The sequence below is a fragment of the Budorcas taxicolor genome, chromosome 6 (genome assembly GCF_023091745.1).
Source record: "Budorcas taxicolor isolate Tak-1 chromosome 6, Takin1.1, whole genome shotgun sequence".
Taxonomy (NCBI): domain Eukaryota; kingdom Metazoa; phylum Chordata; class Mammalia; order Artiodactyla; family Bovidae; genus Budorcas; species Budorcas taxicolor.
In genome coordinates this window covers 102,280,593-102,302,524 of record NC_068915.1, presented here as the reverse complement: position 1 = coordinate 102,302,524, position 21,932 = coordinate 102,280,593, and the positions used below count along the sequence as shown (strand labels likewise).

At 38.2% G+C, this 21,932-nt stretch overlaps 1 protein-coding gene across 1 annotated transcript in view; it reads right to left on the bottom strand.

The window, feature by feature from the left end:
• The window catches only part of NUDT9 (nudix hydrolase 9), a 38,853-nt gene that overhangs the window by 953 nt on the left and 15,968 nt on the right, over nt 1-21,932 (bottom strand). The window contains exons 3-7 of the mRNA XM_052642125.1: nt 17,625-17,720; nt 13,840-13,926; nt 8,122-8,233; nt 6,245-6,391; nt 4,461-4,545 (exon numbers count right to left, since the gene is read on the bottom strand). Coding sequence (XP_052498085.1) covers nt 4,461-4,545; nt 6,245-6,391; nt 8,122-8,233; nt 13,840-13,926; nt 17,625-17,720 — 527 coding nt within the window. The remainder of the gene's footprint in view (nt 1-4,460; nt 4,546-6,244; nt 6,392-8,121; nt 8,234-13,839; nt 13,927-17,624; nt 17,721-21,932) is intronic.

The window sequence follows — 21,932 nt, the reverse complement described above, 5'->3', positions numbered from 1 at the left end:
GAATTAGTGACTCCATCCAACCATCTCATCCTCTGTCGTCGCCTTCTCCTCCTGCCTTCAATCTTTCCCAGCGTCAGGGTCTTTTTCAGTGAGTCAGTTCTTTGCATCAAGTGGCCAAAGCACTGGAGCTTCAGCTTCAACATCAGTCCTTTCAGTGAATACTCAGGACTGATTTCCTTTAGGATTGACTTGTTGAATCTCCTTGCTGTCCAAGGGCTTCTCAAGAGTCTTCTTCAACACCACTCTATCTATTTATTTATGTATTTATGGCTGCAGTCCATGGGGTCGCAAGGAGTCAGACACGACTGAGTGGCTGAACAACAATTCATGGCTGCATTTAGGTCTTCGTTGCTCTGCGCCAGCTTTCTCTAGTTGTGACAAGCGGGGGCTACTCTTCATCGCTGAGCATGGGCATGTGGGCTTAGCTGCTCCGCTGCATGTGGGATCTTCCCAGACCAGGGACTGAACCCAGGTCCCCTGTATTGACAGGCAGGTTCTTAACCATGGACCACCAGGGAAGTCCAGCTTTTCTCTTTAAAAAGTAAAAATATTAGTCTTAAACAAAAAAAAAAAAACTTAACATTAAATAAACATGAAACCTCACGTCAAAATTCCGGAGGGATTAGATTTAAACATTAAAAAAAAGAAAGAAAACAATTATAAATGATTCGCTTTAGAGTCATAAGTACACTTTTTCAAGTATTACACCAAATCAGAAACCATATACTTATAAATATTTATTAAAATATTTATAATTATCAAAAGTTAAAAATAAATGTTTTCAATCACAATTCACAATCTAAATGGCATATTTCTGTAGGACAGTTTGGCAGTATTTATCAAGCGCTCTTAAAAAGAAAGTGCTCTTTGATAAGCATTCATGCAACAAATATCAGATTGCCTCTTATGCACCAGACTCTGTAAGAGGCTCTAGGGAGACCATAAACAACCAAATAATTTCAGTTCAAAGGATTTACCCTAAGTAAATAAAAAGACAAGCTTATTGAAGTATTCAAGACAACACTATTTATAAACAAAGAGGAAAAAGAGGACATGACCAAACTTTCCATTGAGAGGGCACAGATTAAATAAATGATAAGAGTCCATTGGACTCCCATATAATCATTAAAAGTAAAGAAGCTCTCCACATACTGACATGGGAATATGTCCATTATGTATTAATACATTAAGTGAAATTGTAAGTAACAAAATAGAATGTAGAGTGTTAGCCCATTTTTGTTTTAAAAACAGCTGTACAAATCTGGAAGAAAATAAATCAAAATGTTAACAGTCATTATCTTTGGGAAATGAAATAACTGCTGCTTTAAAATTCTTTCCACTTTATGTCACCTATTTTCTAAATAACTCATTATAAACACACATATCCTTTGCAATGATTACATTTGTAATAATAAAATAATAACGCTGCTTCTTGAAAGAATCAATCGAATAGTTTAGCACATGAAAGAGACAGTGTTAGTCACTCAGTCGTGTCCAACTCTTTGTGACCGCAAGGACTATAGCCCGCCAGGCTCCTCTGTCCATGGGATTTCCCAGGCAAGAATACTGGAGTGGATTGCCATTCCCTTCTCCAAGGGATCGTCCCAACCTAGGGATCAAACCCAGGTTTCCCGCACTGCAGAATTCTTTACCATCTAAGCCACCAGGGAAGCCCATTTCAGCACAAAGGCTTCTAAATCCCAGTGCTAAAATGACAGCTCTTTGTGTACCTTCATAGCAAATACAATGAACGATAACCAATGGAGAACCAGAATTAAGAAGTAAACCTGAATCTAAAAATTAAAATAAAATGATTATCTAAATAACAATATTCTCCAACACGCTCTTTATCAGATCCAATAACATCTGAAAAGTATATTCCCCTCTGGTCAACTAATAAACAACACAAAGCGAAATTTTAAAAAGTTAGTAAAGTTTATACATCTGACATTTAAAGAGCCTGCAAGTCATCACTCCCATCTTCACACCAAAAAAATACAAACAAACTGAAAATCAACAACTCTTCTTGAATATGCACAGGAGCCTGCTATGTCCTCCTTTGCCTGGCAAAGCAATAAAGCTATGCTTTTCAACGTCACCCAAAACTCTCTCCGAGATTCAATCTGGCACTAGCTCAGAGAAGCTCAACTTTTAGTGTCGCTCCCAACTTACCATCCACAGCAACAGAGATTCCATAAAATAACAAGGGAGCATTAAATGAAAGAACTGCGTGGCTCAGACCTTATTTAAGTAGTCTCTAGGGAAATCAAAAGATGAAAGGAGGTGAAAAAAAAAACACTGGGAGGAAATTTTGGTTTCTGACACCTACAATTATAGCAAATAATAAATATAGCCTAACTCCTAGCTATGTCTAGACAAACATAAAGCCTCACACTAGAGGTCTATTTGCCTCAGTCCCTTTTACTAGATACATCATGGTCACCTTCCAAAAAAACTAGAAGGCATGCTAAAGGGAGACAAAGGACCAGAATCAAACTCAGATACGGCAGAGATCTGAAATTATCAGACTGCAAATTTTTTTTTACATTTAGAGAAAGAATGAAACAGTGAAAACAGTGATTTGAACAATGCAGACACTATATAACCAACCACTAGAGGATCAGTCATTGTTTTTTAACTTCAAAAATAAATAGCTAACAAATATATTAGTACTTTAGCTGCAGAGACCTGCTTCTAAATTACATATGCATTATTTTTCCTTCTGAAATATTTAAGTTCTTAACACCAAAATGAATTGTTCTAATACTTTGGTTACAGTTGTTGTATAGAAGTAATGAAATTTGTGCTGGGAGTTCCCCCAAGTTCAGCAAGAATGTAAAAGTGACAAATCTTCTAGTTGCAGCCCATTTTATAAGGAAAAACTTGAGTCCAAGAGAACACGAGATTTGCACAGGGTTATACCAAGACAGGAAAGGGGCAAGGCATAACCTTTAAGAGAATGACACAGCCATTGAGGACACAAGATAAACTGGTTAAACCCAACTAGGTCCAAGATGGCAGACTAGATCTTGAGCCTCATTATATGTTCATTATAATACAACAGCATATGCTAAATGACACACCCACGGGAGTCAGGACAGTTCTGAGGCTAACCATAAAAGGTCAAAAAGTGAGTGTGATCCAATCCCTGGAAATCCCCTTCCCCTTTTCCAAAACAGACGGAATAATTCTCCCACTCATTAGCCTATGAAATTACCCAGCCCATAAAAACCAAACACCCCATATTTCAGAGTCTCTTGTTTTCTGAGACAGCCTACACTCTGTCTATGGAGTGTGTACCTCCCTGAATAAATCTGTGCTCACTCTACTTCAGCTCACTCTTGAATTCCTTCCTGCACGAAGCCAAGGACTCTCATTTGGCAGTCTATCCCAGGGACTCACCTGAGACCTCAGACACACCAGTCTCTCTCCCCCCATGTTTCCAGTAACAGTTCAGCTCAGAAAGGAACCATGAATGCAACAATTAGTTCCCTGATATGGTACCACTTCATTTTGCTACAGATGAAAACAAAGTATCTAAAAGGTCATCCAATTTAGCAATAAAATGTTTCAAGAGAAGCCACTCAACATATATTAAAATTGCAATTAATTTTCTAAATAGCAGATTCCCCCTTTCTTTTTATACTAACAGATTTCCACCCACCTGCTAAATTTTTTAAATCCATTGACCAGAAAAAAATCATCCATTTGAAGTTTGTTCAACAGTTGTAATTTTTTTGGTATTATTTTGCACTTTAAGAATACATGCTTATTATAAAATTATTTCAAACATTAAGACAGACATAAATCCCATTTCCTTTATTATACCTATACTTCCTACTCAAATCTCCAGTTGCTTTTGCTTTTGTTTTTTTACAAATGGACTCAAACAATTTGACAACTTTAAGGCACATAGTTTATAATTTTAACCTTAATTTTATATGCTACCAGTGGATTAAAATAGATTCGTTACTGGTAACACTTTTAAAGCTTTCTTCTACATATTCTTTCCTTTTTTAAACATATTATTTTAATATCAACAATCTGATTTCATACAAATATACTTCTATAATCACTAGATGATTGACTTAAAATACTGAAATAGTCCAAATTTAATTGTGTCCTAGTAGGCTGCTGGAGAAGGCAATGGCAACCCACTCCAGTACTCTTGCCTGGCAAATCCCATGGACAGAGGAGCCTGGTAGGCTGCAATCCATGGGGTTGCTAAGGACTGAGTGACTTCACTTTTGCTTTTTACTTTCATGCATTGGAGAAAGAAATGGCAACCCACTCCAGTATTCTTGCCTGGAGAATCCCAGGGACGGTGGAGCCTGGTGGGCTGCCGCCTATGGGGTCGCACAGAGTTGGACACAACTGAAGCAACTTAGCAGCAGCAGCAGGCTGCTGGACTTAAACTGATCCACTAATTCAGTTAGTTTAATAAACATTAGTAAAATTACCTGTTTCATCATGGTAATTCACAGCTTCTGTCTCAATCCATGCATTATCAGTGTTTCGAGGATCATCAACATAACCTTTATATATCTATTTTTTAAAAGGAGACAGATGAAGAAAAAGTATAGGGTGAAAAGGAACGGGTAGAGCAGAGCACGCTGCCTTCTTCAGAATCAGAAATATCCGTTGCAAAACAATCCACATTTAATTAACATTAATTAATTAACATTAATTAATTGTACACTTAAAAAATGTTTAAGTGGGCATATTATATGCTATGTGCTTTTTATTACACACACACACAAAAGAAATGTAAATATTACAGAACCTTTAATGTAACCTTCCATATGTTTGTTCTAAATGTCCCAGGGAGGGAATTCCCTGGTGGCCCAGTGGTTAGGACTTGGTGCCTTCACCAGGGCCCAGGTTCAACCCCTAGTCGGGGAACTAAGATTCCTCAAAATGAAAAAGTGGCCAAAAAAGTCAATGTGAAAATGAAATTAAGAAAGTAAAGTGATTCCATTTATAATAGGATCAAATGAACAAAATATTTTTTTAAATAAATAAATTTCCCAGGAAACAATAGTCTCAAGAACATTCTGAGGTAGCTCTAACATTCACAAAACCCTCAACACCTCAGATTCTAATTTCAGAATGTGAGAATAATCATATTTGGGCCATATGATTTTTTTAAGACTTTTCATATAAATATTTTTCTGTTTTAATAATTTCTGCAGGGGGTGTGAGATGGAGACTCAAGGAAAGGATATATGTATATATATAGCTGATTCATGCCACTGTACAGCAGAAACTAACACAATGCTCTAAAGCAATTATACACCAATTTAAAAGTAATTTCCATGATTACAGTTTTAGACATACAAAGAAAGATTCTTCTAGTTAAACAAAGATCTATAAACAAGGTTAGTAAAGACTAATATTTAAGCTCTTAATACATGAAAAGACTTGGATCCAGCCATCTAACACAAATGTGACCCAAAACCCAGACAGTATAAACAATTGAAGGTGAAGTCGCTCAGTCGTGTCCGACTCTTTGCGACCCCGTGGACTGTAACCTACTAGGCTTCTCTGTCCATGGGATTCTCCAGGCAAGAATACTGGAGTGGACTGCCATTTCCTTCTCCAGGGATCTTCCCGACCCAGGGATCAAACCCAGGTCTCCCGCGTTGGAGGCAGACGCCTTAACCTCTGAGCCACCAGGGAAGGAATATAAACAATTAAGAAATCCTAATTCTAGGAAGAAAACAAAACACGTCAAACAAAAGCCAACAGCAACAAAAAAGAAAACCCATTCTTCTCCTTATTACTAGCACATGTATACCTGATAGTGATTTTTTTAAATCACAAAAGATACATAAGCAAAACAGACATGAGACTTAAACTGTTACGAATGAGAAAAGCTCTGAACAACCTAAGTTAAAATGTAAATGTCTTCTCAAAACAGCTGAATTCTTGCAAATATTTTATAAACAGAAAAGATTTACTGTTAGATGGGTGAACTCAGTATCACATTAGCTCACACTGAGTCTAAAGAAAAACTATGAGGAAAAAATGTATTATAATAAATGATGTAAAGTTGGGCTATAAAAATTTAAGTAGGAATCTATTCACAGAGAAGAGCTACAATTTAATTTGTTTTATTAAGATGTATTTCAAATATACAGGTATTTCACTTTATTCAGAGAATAAACTACCAGATTTTCAGGTGAATTTTAAGTAATTTTCATTAATCCCCAGGACTAAATCCTTCTTAGAAATCATTTCTTACCACTAGATGTTCCTGGCTGAAGAGCTTGTGCAGCTTTTCCTGTAATTCTCTCTTTTCAGCACTGGACTTCTGTAAGGAGTTGAGAGCTTCCTCACCAAATTCTCTTTTCAGTGTGGCACTAATCTTCTCTCCTGGATCCACCATCCCCTGCGAGTCACATTTTTGTTTAAAAAGAAAAAGGAAAAAGCTTTAATTCAATCAATAAATATTTACTGACTGACACAGTGGACATATATTGCTTTGTGGTGGGTGTTGGTTTAGGCGCTCAGTCGTGTCTGACTCTTACAACCCCATGTTTTGTAGGCCACCAGGCTCCTCTGTCCATGGGATTTCCCAGGCAAGAATACCAGAGCGGGTTGCCATTTCCTTCTCCAGGGATATGTTGCTCTATCTGCCCATAATCTTCTGTAATATGTTCTTCTCTAAATCATTTGTTTCTAGTAGAAGGAGCTTAGCAGGGTTATCAACCATATATACACTCAACCACAGTAAATGGTCCAAGGTTAGCCTATGATAATTGAGCCCTGTCAGACTCCTTTCCTGGTATTTTCCAAAGTCAAGCTACAGAAGGAAGGGCTGGAGGCAAGAATACAACAAACTGATACTTTCCCCACTGGTCATTCCATTCTAGTCACAGTGACCTCCTCAATGTTCCCAGGATGGGCCAGACATATCCCAACCTTAAGGCCTTTGCAACTGTATTGCTTCTACCTAAAGGCACTTTCCCCAGATATCTTCATGGGTAACTTGTTCACCTCCTCAAGATCTTCACTTAGATGCCACCTTCTCTCAGGAGACCTTCTATAACCACCCTCTATCTAAAATTGCAAGCTCTCCCAACACTTCCTAGTCCCCTTCCTTGCTTTAGTTTCCTTAATACTTATCACCTAACATACAATAATTTATTTATCTTGTATGGTCTCCCTCATCGGAAGGTGAGCACCAAGAAGACAGGGATGCTTGTTCATGCAGCCCTGCCGTATGCTCGGATGCTTGGATGCTCAAAATACACTGAGATGAACGACTCTCAAAATTATATTTAACGACAACAGTTCCCTGACTGATCAGAATTTCAAATGACAATAAAAACAGAAAATCCCATGATGATATCACTGTATTTTGCATTCAGCACGTGTGAAGTTTATTTGGCTTGTACAGTCAGCTACAATCTTCATTTTCATTCCATTTTACCCTACAAAGAAAGAAACCATTCTTGCAGATAGCAGAATGTGTATATGATGAGTCATCCTCTTATCAAACTATCTCCGTTTAACAATATGGCACAAAATATAAAACCCGCTCTTGAACACATACACATTTTTTTAAAGCCACTTGAGATACCACTGACATGAACTCAATAAAAGTATACGCTTCCTGATGATATTATAGAAAGTTTAAAAACTGTAAGGAACAGTAAGTAATGTGTTACTTTTAAAATACTAAAAATGTTACTTTGGTCTTAGAGTAGGGGATGGGTTCTAAGTCAAGACTCAGCATGTGAGTATCTACAATACCAGGTGCTTTAAATGCTCTCTCTAATAATCCTGTGAAATAAATATTATTTTTAGAACAAAGGTCTGAACTCCACAGCACTCAGCTCCAAGTGGAAAGGCTAAACACAAGCCCAGATCTCACATCAAAGTCCATGTTCTTTCTCAAGGGTTTTAGAATTAAGACTCAGATTTTAACAGCTTTGTTGTATTATTCTACATTTGTCATTAACAATGATACTTCACTGCAAAGGAATTATTAACTGAAGTAGGGAGGAGAGAGACTTAAGGGAGTAGAAAAGATCCATATGCAATAACCTTGCATTATATAAGTAAAGCAACTAAAAAGAACTGAAAACATTGATTTGACTTTATTTTAATGCTTACCCCTGGGATTGCCCATTCTCCACAGTCTTTCCTTTTTATTGCAACAAACTGCAAGATGTTTTTCCCAGAAACGGGATGGGTGATTTTATTTCCACTTCTATCCCTTTTCCACCTATAAACAGTAATGTAAGATCATAAGTGATTCAGAACAAAGATCAAGGTCCTAAACCAAGCTTAAGACAAAAATATAAAGAAGTATTTTTCTTTATAATAGAGTGTATATACATTTACCTCAAATCAGCTACTTTTATAAAGAAATATTGTTTTGCATTAAAAAATACTCTTTAATTAGCACTGTTACAAATCAAGGCAAATGTCTACTTTCAATAAAGGATATTATAGTCTCCATAATAAAAATTCAAGATATACTTTTTACTAAAGTAAAATTTATCAAAAGGATTTTAAAGCAGAACAGAATTTTAAAGGAAGGTCATTAAGAGTTTCTTTTCTTTTTCATCCAAGGAATCTTTTTAAGACTTATTACTATAACTAGTGAAAAAGATCTGTAATAATTGCTTTTAACAGTTCACCCTGATTTCGGAAAAGAAGATTATGTGATACAGGTTCAGTTCAGTTCAGTTCAGTTCAGTTGCTCAGTCATGTCTGACTCTTTGCGACCCCATGAATTGCAGCACGCCAGGCCTCCCTGTCCATCACCAACACCCGGAGTCCACTCAAACTCATGTCCATTGATTTGGTGATGCCATCCAGCCATCTCATCCTCTGTCGTCCCCTTCTCCTCCTGCCCCCAATCCCTCCCAGCATCAGTCTTTTCCAATAAGTCAACTCTTCACATGAGGTGGTCAAAGTACTGGAGTTTCAGCTTTAGCATCATTCCTTCCAAAGAACACCCAGGACCGATCTCCTTTAGAATGGACTGGTTGGATCGCCTTGCAGTCCAAGGACTCTCAAGAGTCTTCTCCAACACCACAGTTCAAACGCATCAATTCTTCGGTGCTCAGCTTTTTACATAGTCCAACTCTCACATTCATACATGATCACTGGAAAAACCATAGCCTTGACTAGACAGACCTTTGTTGGCAAAGTAATATCTCTGCTTTCTAATATGCTATCTAGGTTGGTCATAACTTTTCTTCCAAGGAGGAAGCGTCTTTTAATTTCATGGCTGCAGTCACTATCTGCAGTGATTTTGGAGCCCAAAAAATAAAGTCTGACACTGTTTCCACTGTTTCCCCATCTATTTGCCATGAAGTGATGGGACCAGATGCCATGATCTTCGTTTTCTGAATGTGGAGCTTTAAGCCAACTTTTTCACTCTCCTCTTTCACTTTCATCAAGAGGCTCTTTAGTTCTTCTTTGCTTTCTGCCATAAGGGTGGTATCATCTGCATATCTGAGGTTATTGATATTTCTCCCAGCAATCTTGATTCCAGCTTGTGCTTCTTCCACCCCAGCGTTTCTCATGATGTACTCTGCATAGAAGTTAAATAAGCAGGGTGACAATATATAGCCTTGTCATACTCCTTTTCCTATTTGGAACCAGTCTATTGTTCCATATCCAGTTGGTCTCAAAAAAAAAAAAAAAAATGCTTCTGAATCTTTATCCCCTTTTTTGATAGAAGAAATCTCACTCTATCCTTTAATTTTATATTTCAAATTTAATTGAATATTTTTAAAGCATCAAGGCAACATTAATTTCAAAATGTGCTTTTTGTAATCAGAGCCTCCTTCCCAAAGATGTTGATAAATTTCCCTTTCCCCTTCCCTACACCACATCTACCTCCCCCTGCCAATTGTTAAGAATAGTTCTAATGGTCCCTTAGGCAAAGATAAAGATTTTGAACTTGCAGTACAAAACCAAAACAGAAAGCCTACAATCTAATTTTCACTCTGCATGAGATTAAAATACACCAGCTTAGATATGAGTGTCCAAATCTTTATGATGTGGCTGAACACTACATCTAACCCATGAAAGTGAAAGTCACTCAGTCATGTCCTACTCTTTGCGGCCCCATGGACTATACACTCCATGGAATTCTCCAGGCCAGAATACTGGAGAGGGTAGTGTATCCCTTCTCCAGCAGATCTTCCAGACCCAGGAATCGTACCCAGGTCTCTCGCATTGCAGGCGGATTCTTTACCAGCTAAGCCACAAGGGAAGCCCAAGAATACTGGAGTGGGTAGCCTAGCCCTTCTCCAGCTGATCTTCCTGACCCAGGAATCGAACTGGGTTCTCCTGCACTGCAGGTGGATTCTTCACCAACTGAGCTATCAGGGAAGCCCCATCCGTAATTCCCCCCAGAAGAGTTCACAGCCTAGCCGTGGAGCTAGATATGTAGATGAATAAACTGTAAGACTGACAGCTTGACGAGTACAGATAGCTAGAAATTAAGGAACAGCTAGTATAAGACAAATCTGATTTCAAGGATGCAGAGGGAGGAAACAAAGTTATAAAAATAAAATAATGTATTCAAGAAACTGAAAGTATACACAGGAGTATGAACATCAGTGAGGGAAAGATAGATGATGAGGTTGAAGTAGGCAAACCATTCATCAAATTCATCTGCTTAGACAGCCAGAGAACGTTTTAAAGCAGGTTAAAAGCTGTTAGCATTTGTATTTCAGAAAACTCATTCATTTTGACAAAAGTTTGGAAGTTGGTTTGGAGGTGATCAAGACTGAAAGCAAGAAAAACCAGCTCAGTTCAGTTCAGTCGCTCAGTCGTGTCTGACTCTTTGCAACCCCATGAACCCCAGCATGCCAGGCCTCCCTGTCCATCACCAACTCCCAGAGTCCACCCAAACGCATGTCCATCAAGTTGGTAATGCCATCCAACGATCTCATCCTCTGTTATACCCTTCTCATGCCTTCCAATCCCTCCCAGCATCAGGGTCTTTTCAAATGAGTCACTTCTTCGCATGAGGTGGCCAAAGTATTGGAGTTTCAGCTTCAGCATCAGTCCTTCCAATGAACAGCCAGGACTGATTTCCTTTAGGATGGACTAGTTGGATCTCCTTGCAGTCCAAGGGACTCTCAAGAGTCTTCTCCAACACCACAGTTCAAAAGCATCAATTCTTCAGCACTCAGCTTTCTTTATAGTCCAACTCTCACATCCATATATGACCACTGGAAAAAGCACAGCTTTGACTAGACAGACCTTTGTTGGCAAAGTAATGTCTCTGCTTTATAATATGCTGTCCAGGTTTGTCATAGCTTTTCTTCCAAGGAGAAACCGCCTTTTAATTTCAAGGTTGTATACATACATATATATATATGCCTGTGTATATACCGACACAAACACACACACACAGTCAGCTCTCTGTATCCACAAATGCAGAACCTACGGATAAGACAAGTCAACCGTACTTTTCCATTTTATGTAAGCGACCTAAACATCCACAGATTTTGCTACCTGCTTGAGGCACAGGGGCCTCTTCAAGAGCCAATACCCTAAAATATCAAGGGATAACTATATTATTAAACACATACATATGTATACATATATTTGCATATGTATATGTATATGATGGACATGTAAAAACATGGTTCAGTTCAGTTCAGTTCAGTAGCTCAGTCATGTCCGACTCTCTGCGACCCCATGAATCGCAGCACGCCAGGCCTCCCTGTTCATCACCATCTCCCGGAGTTCACTCAGACTCCGTGATGCCATCCAGCCATCTCATCCTCGGTCGTCCCCTTCTCCTCCTGCCCCCAATCCCTCCCAGCATCACAGTCTTTTCCAATGAGTCAACTCTTCACATGAGGTGGCCAAAGTACTGGAGTTTCAGCTTTAGCATCATTCCTTCCAAAGAAATCCCCGGGTTGATCTCCTTCAGAATGGACTAATTGGATCTCCTTGCAGTCCAAGGGACTCTCAAGAGTCTTCTCCAACACCACACTTCAAAAGCATCAATTCTTCAGTGCTCAGCCTTCTTCACAGTCCAACTTGCACATCCATACATGACCACAGGAAAAATCACAGCCTTGACTAGACGGACCTTAGTCGGCAAAGCAATGTCTCTGCTTTTGAATATGCTATCTAGGTTGGTCATAACTTTTCTTCCAAGGAGTAAGCGTCTTTTAATTTCATGGCTACAGTCACCATCTGCAGTGATTTTGGAGCCCCCCAAAACAAAGTCTGACACTGTTTCCACTGTTTCCCCATCTATTTCCCTTGAAGTGATGGGACCCGATGCCATGATCTTTGTTTTCTGAATGTTGAGCTTTAGGCCAACTTTTTCACTCTCCCCTTTCACTTTCATCAAGAGGCTTTTTAGTTCCTCTTCACTTTCTGCCATAAGGGTGGTGTCATCTGCATATCTGAGGTTATTGATATTTCTCCCAGCAATCTTGATTCCAGCTTGTGTTTCTTCCAGCCCAGCATTTCTCATGATATATTCTGCATAGAAGTTAAATAAGCAGGGTGACAATATACAGCCTTAACGTACTCCTTTTCCTCTTTGGAACCAGTCTGTTGTTCCATGTCCAGTTCTAACTGTTGCTTCCTGACCTGCATACAGATTTCTCAAGAGGCAGGTTAGGTGGTCTGGTATTCCCATCTCTCTCAGAATTTTCCACAGTTTATTGTGATCCACACAGTCAAAGGCTTTGGCATAGTCAAGAAAGCAGAAATAGATGTTTTTCTGAAACTCTCTTGCTTTTTCCATGATCCAGAGGATGTTGGCAATTTGATCTCTGGTTCCTCTGCCTTTTCTAAAACCAGCTTGAACATCAGGGAGTTCACGGTTCACGTATTGCTGAAGCCTGGCTTGGAGAATTTTGAGCATTACTTTACTAGTGTGTGAGATGAGTGCAATTGTGTGGTAGTTTGAGCATTCTTTGGCATTGCCTTTCTTTGGGACTGGAATGAAAACTGACCTTTTCCAGTTCTGTGGCCACTGCTGAGTTTTCCAAATTGGCTGGCATATTGAGTGCAGCACTTTCACAGCATCATCTTTCAGGATTTGAAACAGCTCAACTGGAATTCCATCACCTCCACTAGCTTTGTTCGTAGTGATGCTTTCTAAGGCCCATTTGACTTCACTTTCCAAGATGTCTGGCTCTAGATTAGTGATCACATCATCACGATTATCTGTGTCATGAAGATCTTTTTTGTACAGTTCTTCCGTGTATTCTTGCCACCTCTTCTTAATATCTTCTGCTTCTGTTAGGTCCATACCATTTCTGTCCTTTATCGAGCCCATCTTTGCATGAAATGTTACCTTGGTATCTCTAATTTTCTTGAAGAGATCTCTAGTCACTCCCATTCTGTTCTTTTCCTCTATTTCTTTGCACTGATCACTGAAGAAGGCTTTCTTATCTCTTCTTGCTATTCTTTTGAACTCTGCATTCAGATGCTTATATCTTTCCTTTTCTCCTTTGTTTTTCACCTCTCTTCTTTTCACAGCTATTTGTAAGGCCTCCCCAGACAGCCATTTTGCTTTTTTGCATTTCTTTTCCATGGGGATGGTCTTGATCCCTGTCTCTTGTACAATGTCATGAACTTCATTCCATAGTTCATCAGGCACTCTATCTATCAGATCTAGGCCCTTAAATCTATTTCTCACTTCCACCGTATAATCATAAAGGATTTGATTTAGGTCATACCTGAATGGTCTAGTGGTTTTCCCTACCTTCTTCAATTTATTTACTTAATTCAATATATTGATTATATTCTATGCAGCCAAAAACATGGTTAGTGTCTGTATTTTTCCAATTACTTGTCTCTTTGTTACTGAAATGTGTTTTCAGCTCTTACCTGGTTATGATGGGATCTGCAGCATGATTGGGGCCCCATCGCCCCAAAAGCCCCCGGCCAACCAGTCCAGTCCGTCCTGCAGGATTTCTGGAAAAACAAAAAACTATAAAACCAACTGAATGTACTCATCTTTTTGAATCGAACTTGATATGGCCCACAACAAGGTACCAAGAGGGAAATAAGATCTCCACACAAATCCAGTAGCACTACTACATGTTCGACATTCAAAGTACGTATTTCTTTACAGTGTTACTTAACTTTTCTTTCATGCCTGGGCTTGATTGAGGAGGAGGATCTCATTTCCAAAGTTGTTTTAAATCTGGAAGACTGAAATGCTCGGCACCTAATCACAGTCTAACTCTGCAACAGCAACACTTTATCCAATATATCCACACTTCTCTTCCCTTTCTCATCATCCTCTTTTCATACGTCACTCTCTTACAACCTGTCTCACTCATACAGTTTTGATTACATTTTAAAGTCCATTTTTTTCATACTGGGTTCTAGATTTTTATTATCAGGAATAGATATTGTGTAGCATATAATGAGGGCTTCCCAGGAGGTGCTAGTGGTGAAGAACCTGCCTGCCAATGAAGGCAGACATAAGAGACACAGGTTCCATCCCTGGGTCAGGAAGATGCCCTGGAGAAGGGCATAGCAACCCACTCTAGTATTCTTGCCTGGAGAATCCCATGCACAGAGGAGCCTGGCAGGCTAGAGTCCATAAAGGCTGCACAGAGTCGGACACGACTAAAGAGACTTAGCCCACAGCACACAGCATATAATGAAGTAGAAATACTTAATATTTTAAGATTTCATATATACCAAATTCAATTTTTAAAAACAATTTTATAAAAATGCTAGCAACTATTTAACCTAATGCCACAACCCAATGTATAAAAGTCTGTCAGATAAACAGGGCACACTCACGCCTGAGTAATTTTCTTCCAGTCAATATTCCTTAAATGTTTAACTTTCATTATATAAAATGAGATGCCCTAATCTGCAATCTTGTCTATTTAATATCTTTGGTCCTCCCAGTATGTGAAAGTAAATAAACAACTTGTCAAGTTTTCCCTTTCAGCTATCTTTTTAACTATTTTTTTATTTACGGTTGCACTGGGTCTTTGTTGCTGTAGCGGCTTTCTCCAGTTGCTGCAAGCACAGGCTACTCTCCTCTGCAGTGCTCAGGCTTCTCATTTCAGTGGCTTCTCTTGTGGCGGAGCATGGGCTCTAGGTACAGGAGCTCCAGTGGCTGCAGCACCTGGGCTCAGAAGTTGTGGGTCACAGGTTTAGTTGCTCCACAGCATTTGAGATCTTCCTGGACCAGGGATCGAACTCATGTTCCCTGTACTGGCAGGTGGATTCTCAACCATTACACCCCCAGGGAAGTTCCAGCCACTCTGTTTTATTTCGCTCTTCCTTGCAACTGTTATTAAAATTGAGTCAATCTTTATATTGTTTTATACTGGACTCAAAAATATTTCAGCAAGACTTAGAAATAAAAACAGAAAGGCAAGACACTTGGCCAGGTTGCAATTATTCTACTTTTCAAATTCAGGAGGAGGGGCAGGGTGGTCAGTAACTATGTTTTATTCCATGTAACCATACACCCTTGAATACAAATGATCAAAGCCAATATTAAGAGAGAGAAAGACCAAGCCTGTAACTGATAAACTAAAAGCTGTAGAAAAGACATATAGATTACTCTACCGCCTGAGCAACAGAGAAAGCTATTTGCAGAAAAAGCAAAACAAAGGCAACATATAAAGGAAAGCAGACATAAGGCAGAGACAGTTCTAATGGATTTCCAAACTCTACCCTTTCCTAAAGTTAGCTGCATTTCTGCTTTGGATTCCTGAGATGATCCTATAGTCGTGGAGTAAAGTTCACTTTTTTACTCAGGCAAGCTAGAGTTGGTTTCCATTAGTCAAGAGAGTCTTGACTAAAACAATAGGCTATCTTTCCTTTGCCCTTTCTGTCCTTTTATATGTGTACATATCTTTTAATATATTTTGCCCAGAAGAGAACTTAAGGAGTAAGTCAAATGCAAGGCAAGTTTGACTTGAAAAGACTCAGTAACACAGAAAAGTGAGTAAGCTATGAACAAAGAAAGAATTTAGCAAAGACCAGGTTGGCATGAGAGGAGCACTACTACGTCCTTGCTTTAGAAGAACTAAAAATATTTTTAGCTTTTGCAACATTTCTACAAGGTGATATGTATAATTACCAAATCTGTGATTTTTCTATTTTTTTATTGGAGGCATGTTAATTTTTACATTTTTTCCTTTTATGATGACTTAAGAAAAACTGAAAATTTTTGAGTTGTGTTGAAAAATCACTTTTAAAAGTACAAAAAGAGGGATTTCCTGGTGGTCCAGTAGTTAAGACTCCATGCTTCCACTGGACACAGGTTTGATCCCTCGCTGGTGAACTAAGATCCCCACATCCCACCCACTTGCCACAGGACATGGCCAAAAGAAAAAAATGATGTTACACTGTTGGGTTGTTTTTATTTTTACTCTTACATATTTGGATAAATTCCTAAAAGCATTATCTCATTTTATAAATAATCACTGAAACACAATTCTTAATCCTTTCCTTCTGTTAATTTATTCAATTACAGTTGACCCTTGAACAATGCTTCCATATAAACTTATAGTCCACTGTCTGTACACACAGTTCACCTGTATCTGTGGCTCCACATTCAGGTATTCAACAAAACTCAGATGGAGTAGCGCTATAATATTTACTACTGAAAAAGAATCCATGTATAACTGGGCCTGTGTAGTTTAAACCCCATTTTGTTTAAGAGTCAACTGTTATTATTTCTATTTCAAGGTAAAGTTATAAGAAGATGCATTCAATCCCTTCTAGCACTTACTCACCATATGCAAACTACTCGCATTCTCTCTACTTATCTGTAAATGGAACTAAAAATATCCACCCACAGGGTTATTACTATGATTTAATTAGATCACATATATAAATTCTTTCAGACAAGGCCTGGCATATGCAAGCCCTCAATAAATGTTAATTACATTGATAAAATAAAATGTGTATTTTAAGGCAGGACAAAAAAATTTAGACCTAAAATTTTCTGTGTCCATCTGGGCCCCTCCTAGCATCCCTAATGTGCAGTGTATCTGCACATCAACCAGACCTCCTCCAAGATAAGAGTGCTTTCTTGACCATAAAGATTATTATTTTCCCCTTTCTTCTGACACTAGCAATGTAACTTCTTAAAAAAACAGCATGCTCTCCCAACTCTGCAAGGCGACATGGTGTCTCACTGCTTGCTTTGCACATGCTCACCTGTACTATGTATCTGTGGGGAACCTTATGTAAAATATCAGTATTTTACCCCATTTTGATGTACAATCCTTTGTCTAGAAAATGTGTATGACTACACCTTCTAACAGGGCTTCCCTGGTGGCTCAGTGGTAAAGAAGCCACCTGCTAATGCAGGAGATGTGGGTTTGATACCTGGGTCAGGAGGATCCCCCTTCTTGCCTGGGAAATCCTAAGGAAAGAGGAGCCTGGCAGGCTATGGGATCACAAAAGAGTTCACCACAACCTAGCGACTAAACAACAACAGTATCTTCTAACAGGTGGAACACTTCTCAGAGATTCTTGAGAGTCTGTCTTCCAAGTTGTAACTCAGTTTGGTTTACATAAAATTTGCTTTTTTCTTCTTACCTTGATTGTTAAGTGAATTTTCATTGACAATTATTTTCTATCTTTTAAAGACCCATTATTATAAGATGCCCCACCCCAGTACCTACCTAGGTCTTCCATTTTCAACCTCATACAGGCCATTCTGGCTCTTTCTCTCAACCTGCCCATCCTTTTCATTAAACTTGGGAGAGAAGTTGCTTTCACTGTAATGAGAATACCAATGCAAAATAAGAAATAATGATCCAATACTACCAACAGCTTAATAATGCCAGCCAGTTATTTATAACAACCAGTATCCTTGAAACTAAATTTTTAGTTACAAACTTAGTTTTTATTTACAAACTCATCAACTCCTTCAAAACACTTTCTGGCAAAAATTTTTTGTTTAATCAAAAGACTTTCTAAGACAAGAAGGTATGTTGTAACCCCTGTGGGGAAGGACTTATGGCAGGCAAACTGGAGCTGCTCCTACATACTACAGAAAAGAATACATTACTATCAGTAAAGCAGATTTGTCTGTGGGCACAATATGGCAATTACTGGTTCCTATTAATAAACACTTCTAAAAATAAGATTCCTTCTGACATTTTGCTGTTTCTGTCTCAAAGACTTAATTTCAATGTCTTCTAATGAACACTGATTAATATCTGTATGAAAGTAAACCCCACAAAACATGAAAACACCCCACAAACTTCATAATAACCATGATGCAGATTAAAATAGATATAATAAACTGGAAATAATAACCGTGATGTAGATTAAAACAGCTATAAGCTGTAACTACTCCAGATCTTGATCTGGACACAGATCTGGATTACAGAGTTAGATAAATATAAAATCTAACTGAGCTACACCTGCACACCTAAGAAATGTATAGTTAATTGCATTTATGTCACACTCCATAAAAATATTTTTTAAAAGCTATAAACAAACTACTTTCCTCACCATTATGAAACTGCTGACATAACTGCACTGACAGTGAATAAAGAGTTATATAGCACTGGACAGTTCATGGGCAGTTCTGACACAAGTTTCACTTCCTTTCTTGCTTTAATTCCAGTAAGCAAGAGCATAGAGATATTTGTGCTCTGTTTTGGAAATAGTTTCCAACTTGAATGATCCAGTCATTTTCCCAAGACTTCTAACATACCTATAAAATTAAATGGTAAAAATCATGACATTACAAAGCCAGAGTTATAATGTTCTTGGAACTCTAGAATTTCACCATTAAATGTGGAATCTTCAAAAGAAAAAAATGGTACAAATGAACTTATTTACAAAATAGAAATAGAGTCACAGATGTAGAAAATAAACTTATGGCTACTAGGGTGGGGTAGGGGGATAAATTGGGAGATTGGGATTGACATATACACACTACTATGTATAAAACAGGTAACTAATAAGAACTCACTAATACAGCACAGGGAACTTTATTCAGTACTCTGTAATGACCTATATGGGAATAGAATCTAAAAAAGAGTGAATATACATATATATATAACTGATTCAAGCCAGTCAATCCTAAAGGAAATCAGTCCTGAATATTCATTGGAAGGACTGATGCTGAAGCTGAAGCTCCAGCTCCAATACTTTGGCCACCTGATGAGAAGAACTGACTCATTGGAAAAGACCCTGATGCTGGGAAAGATTGAGGGCAGGAGAAGGGGACGAAAGAGGATGAGATAGTTGGATGGCATCACCGACTCAGTGGACATGAGTTTGAGCAAGCTCTGGGAGTTGGTGATGGACATGGAGGCCTAGTGTGCTGCAGTCCATGGGGTCACAGAGAGTTGGACACGACTGAGCAACTGAACTAAACTGATAACTAACACAATACTGTAAATCAACAATACTCTATTAAAATTTTTTAGAATAAAAGAAGCTAAATAAATATTGAATGCTAGTTAATGAAATACTTGTTGCATATACAGGCAGAAATGTACCAATATATCAAAAATCAAGATGGATGAAGGAGGGATAGATGGATATATATGTGATGAATTAAGTATAATAAAATGGTAATAAGAAAATTAAAGTGGTGAGTTATGAGTGTCCCCTGTAAAGTTCTTTCAAATTTCTTATATGTTGGAAATGTTTCAGAATAAAATTTTAGATAAAGAGAGCCATTTTCTGGGGAGGGGGAAGCATGAATCTAGTTATAATTTAAACATTAACATTAGTAAGGCTTGATTTAGACAGTGATACAAATTTAACTTATAAAAAATAAACTGAATGAAACAGAGGAAGACTCATTCAGTCTTTCTCTATTTATACTGTATAGCACCCCTTGTAATGTCACTAATGCTAATTGTGCATGCTTGTAGCTCAGTCGGTAAAGAATTTGCCTGCAGTACAGGAGACCCGGCTTCGATCCCTGGGTTGGTAAGATCCCCTGGAGAAGGAAATGGCAACCCACTCCAGTATCCTTGCCTGGAAAATCTCATGGACAGAGGAGCCTGATGGACTGCAGTCCATGGGGTCACAAAGAGTCAGGCACGACTGAGCGACTAACACACGCTCACATGTATAATGTACATGTAAATATATATTAATACATCCTCTAAAACGAGGGAAATGGAACTCATTTACAGGTAATAATTTCTCTACAAGTTGGCTTCATGATTAATTAACAACCCAAATACTATCACAAACACATCTTTGGATTAAATAAGGAAACTGTGGATCAAAATTAAGTCACAGCAATATGTGACTGGTAAAGTTTAACAACCTAATGAACTAATACTAGATCAACCCAACTAGCAAAAATGTTTATTTAACTGACTAAATAATGCCTTAAGAGGACTATCATTTACAATAAATTTATCAATTAAATCAAACTTATAAAATATTCCAAAACTAGAATGGCCATTTAGCAGCAGAGTAGTTAAGGGCATAAATTCTAAAGTCATACTGAGTTAAAGGCCAAGCTATCCCATCTACCAGCTCCATGACCATATGTAAAGGACAAACTCTGTCCTTCCATTTTTGTGTGTTTTTTTTTTCCCCTATAAAGAGGAAATAACAACCCTGTCTGCCTTCCAGAACAGTTATAATAAAACAGTGCTTATAAGACATTTAGTATACAGTGCCTAGCTTGTAGTCAGTACATTTTACAACTCTATCATTATATTTATCAAAGAAACATAAATATAAAATGTGAAACAACACAGCACTTCTCTGAATTTAGTCAAAGTATTTATTTTAATCGAGGTATACCTGCTTTACAATGTTGTACAACAAAATAAATCAGCCATATGTATACATATACCCACTCCCTCTTGGGCCTCTCTCCCACCCCCTCCCATCCCACCCATCTATGTCACCACAGAGCTCTGAGCTGAGTCCCCTGTGCTATACAGCAGCTTCCCACTAGCTGTCTATTTTACACGTGGTAGTGTATATAGGTCAATCCCAACCTCTCAATTCACCCCACTCCCCCTTCTCCACCAGTCCATGCCCACATGCCCCTTCTCTACATTTGTGTCTCTATTTCTGCTTTGTAAAATAAGATCACCTATACCATTTTCCTGTATTCCACATACATGTATTAATATATGATACTTTTTTTCTTTCTGACTGACTTCACTCTATGACAGACTCTAGGTCCATCCACATCTCCACAAATGTTACCCAATTTTGTTCATTTTTATGGCTGAGTAATATTCCCCTGCAAATACATACCACATCTTCTTTATCCATTCATCTGTAGTTGCACATCTAGGTTGCTTTCATGTCCTGGCTAATATAAATAGTGCTGCAATGAACAATGGCGTGCATGTGTCTTCTGGAATTATGGTCATATGGTAGTCCTTTCTCGGTGGCTTTCATTTGCAAATATTTTCTCCTATTCTAAGGTTGTTTTTTCATCTCATTTATAGTTTTCTTTTCTGTACAAAAGCTCTTAAGCTTAACTAGGTCCCATTTGTTTATTTTGTTTTTATTTTCCTTATTCTAGGAAGTGGGTCAAAAAAGATATTGCTGTGGTTTATGTCAAAGAATGTTCTTCTTATGTTTTCCTCTAAGAGTAGTATAGGTGCCTGGTCTTACACTTAGATCTTTATTCCATGTTGTTTTATTTTTATATATAATGTTAGGGAGTGTTCTCTTTCATTCTTTCACATGTAGCTGTCCAGTTTTCCCAGTACCACTTGTTGAAAAGACTGTCTTTTCTCCATCGAATATTCTTGCCTTCTTTGTCATAGATTAGGTGACCATAGGTATGTGGGTTTATCTTTGGGCTTTCAATCCTGTCCCATTGATCTATATTTCTGTTTTTGTGCCAGTACCATACTGTACTGATGACTATAGTTTTGTAGTATAGTCTGAAGTCAGGGAGCCCGATTACTCCAGTTCCGTTTTTCTTTCTCAAGACTGCTTTGGTATCTGGGATCTTTTATTGATCCACAAAAACTGTA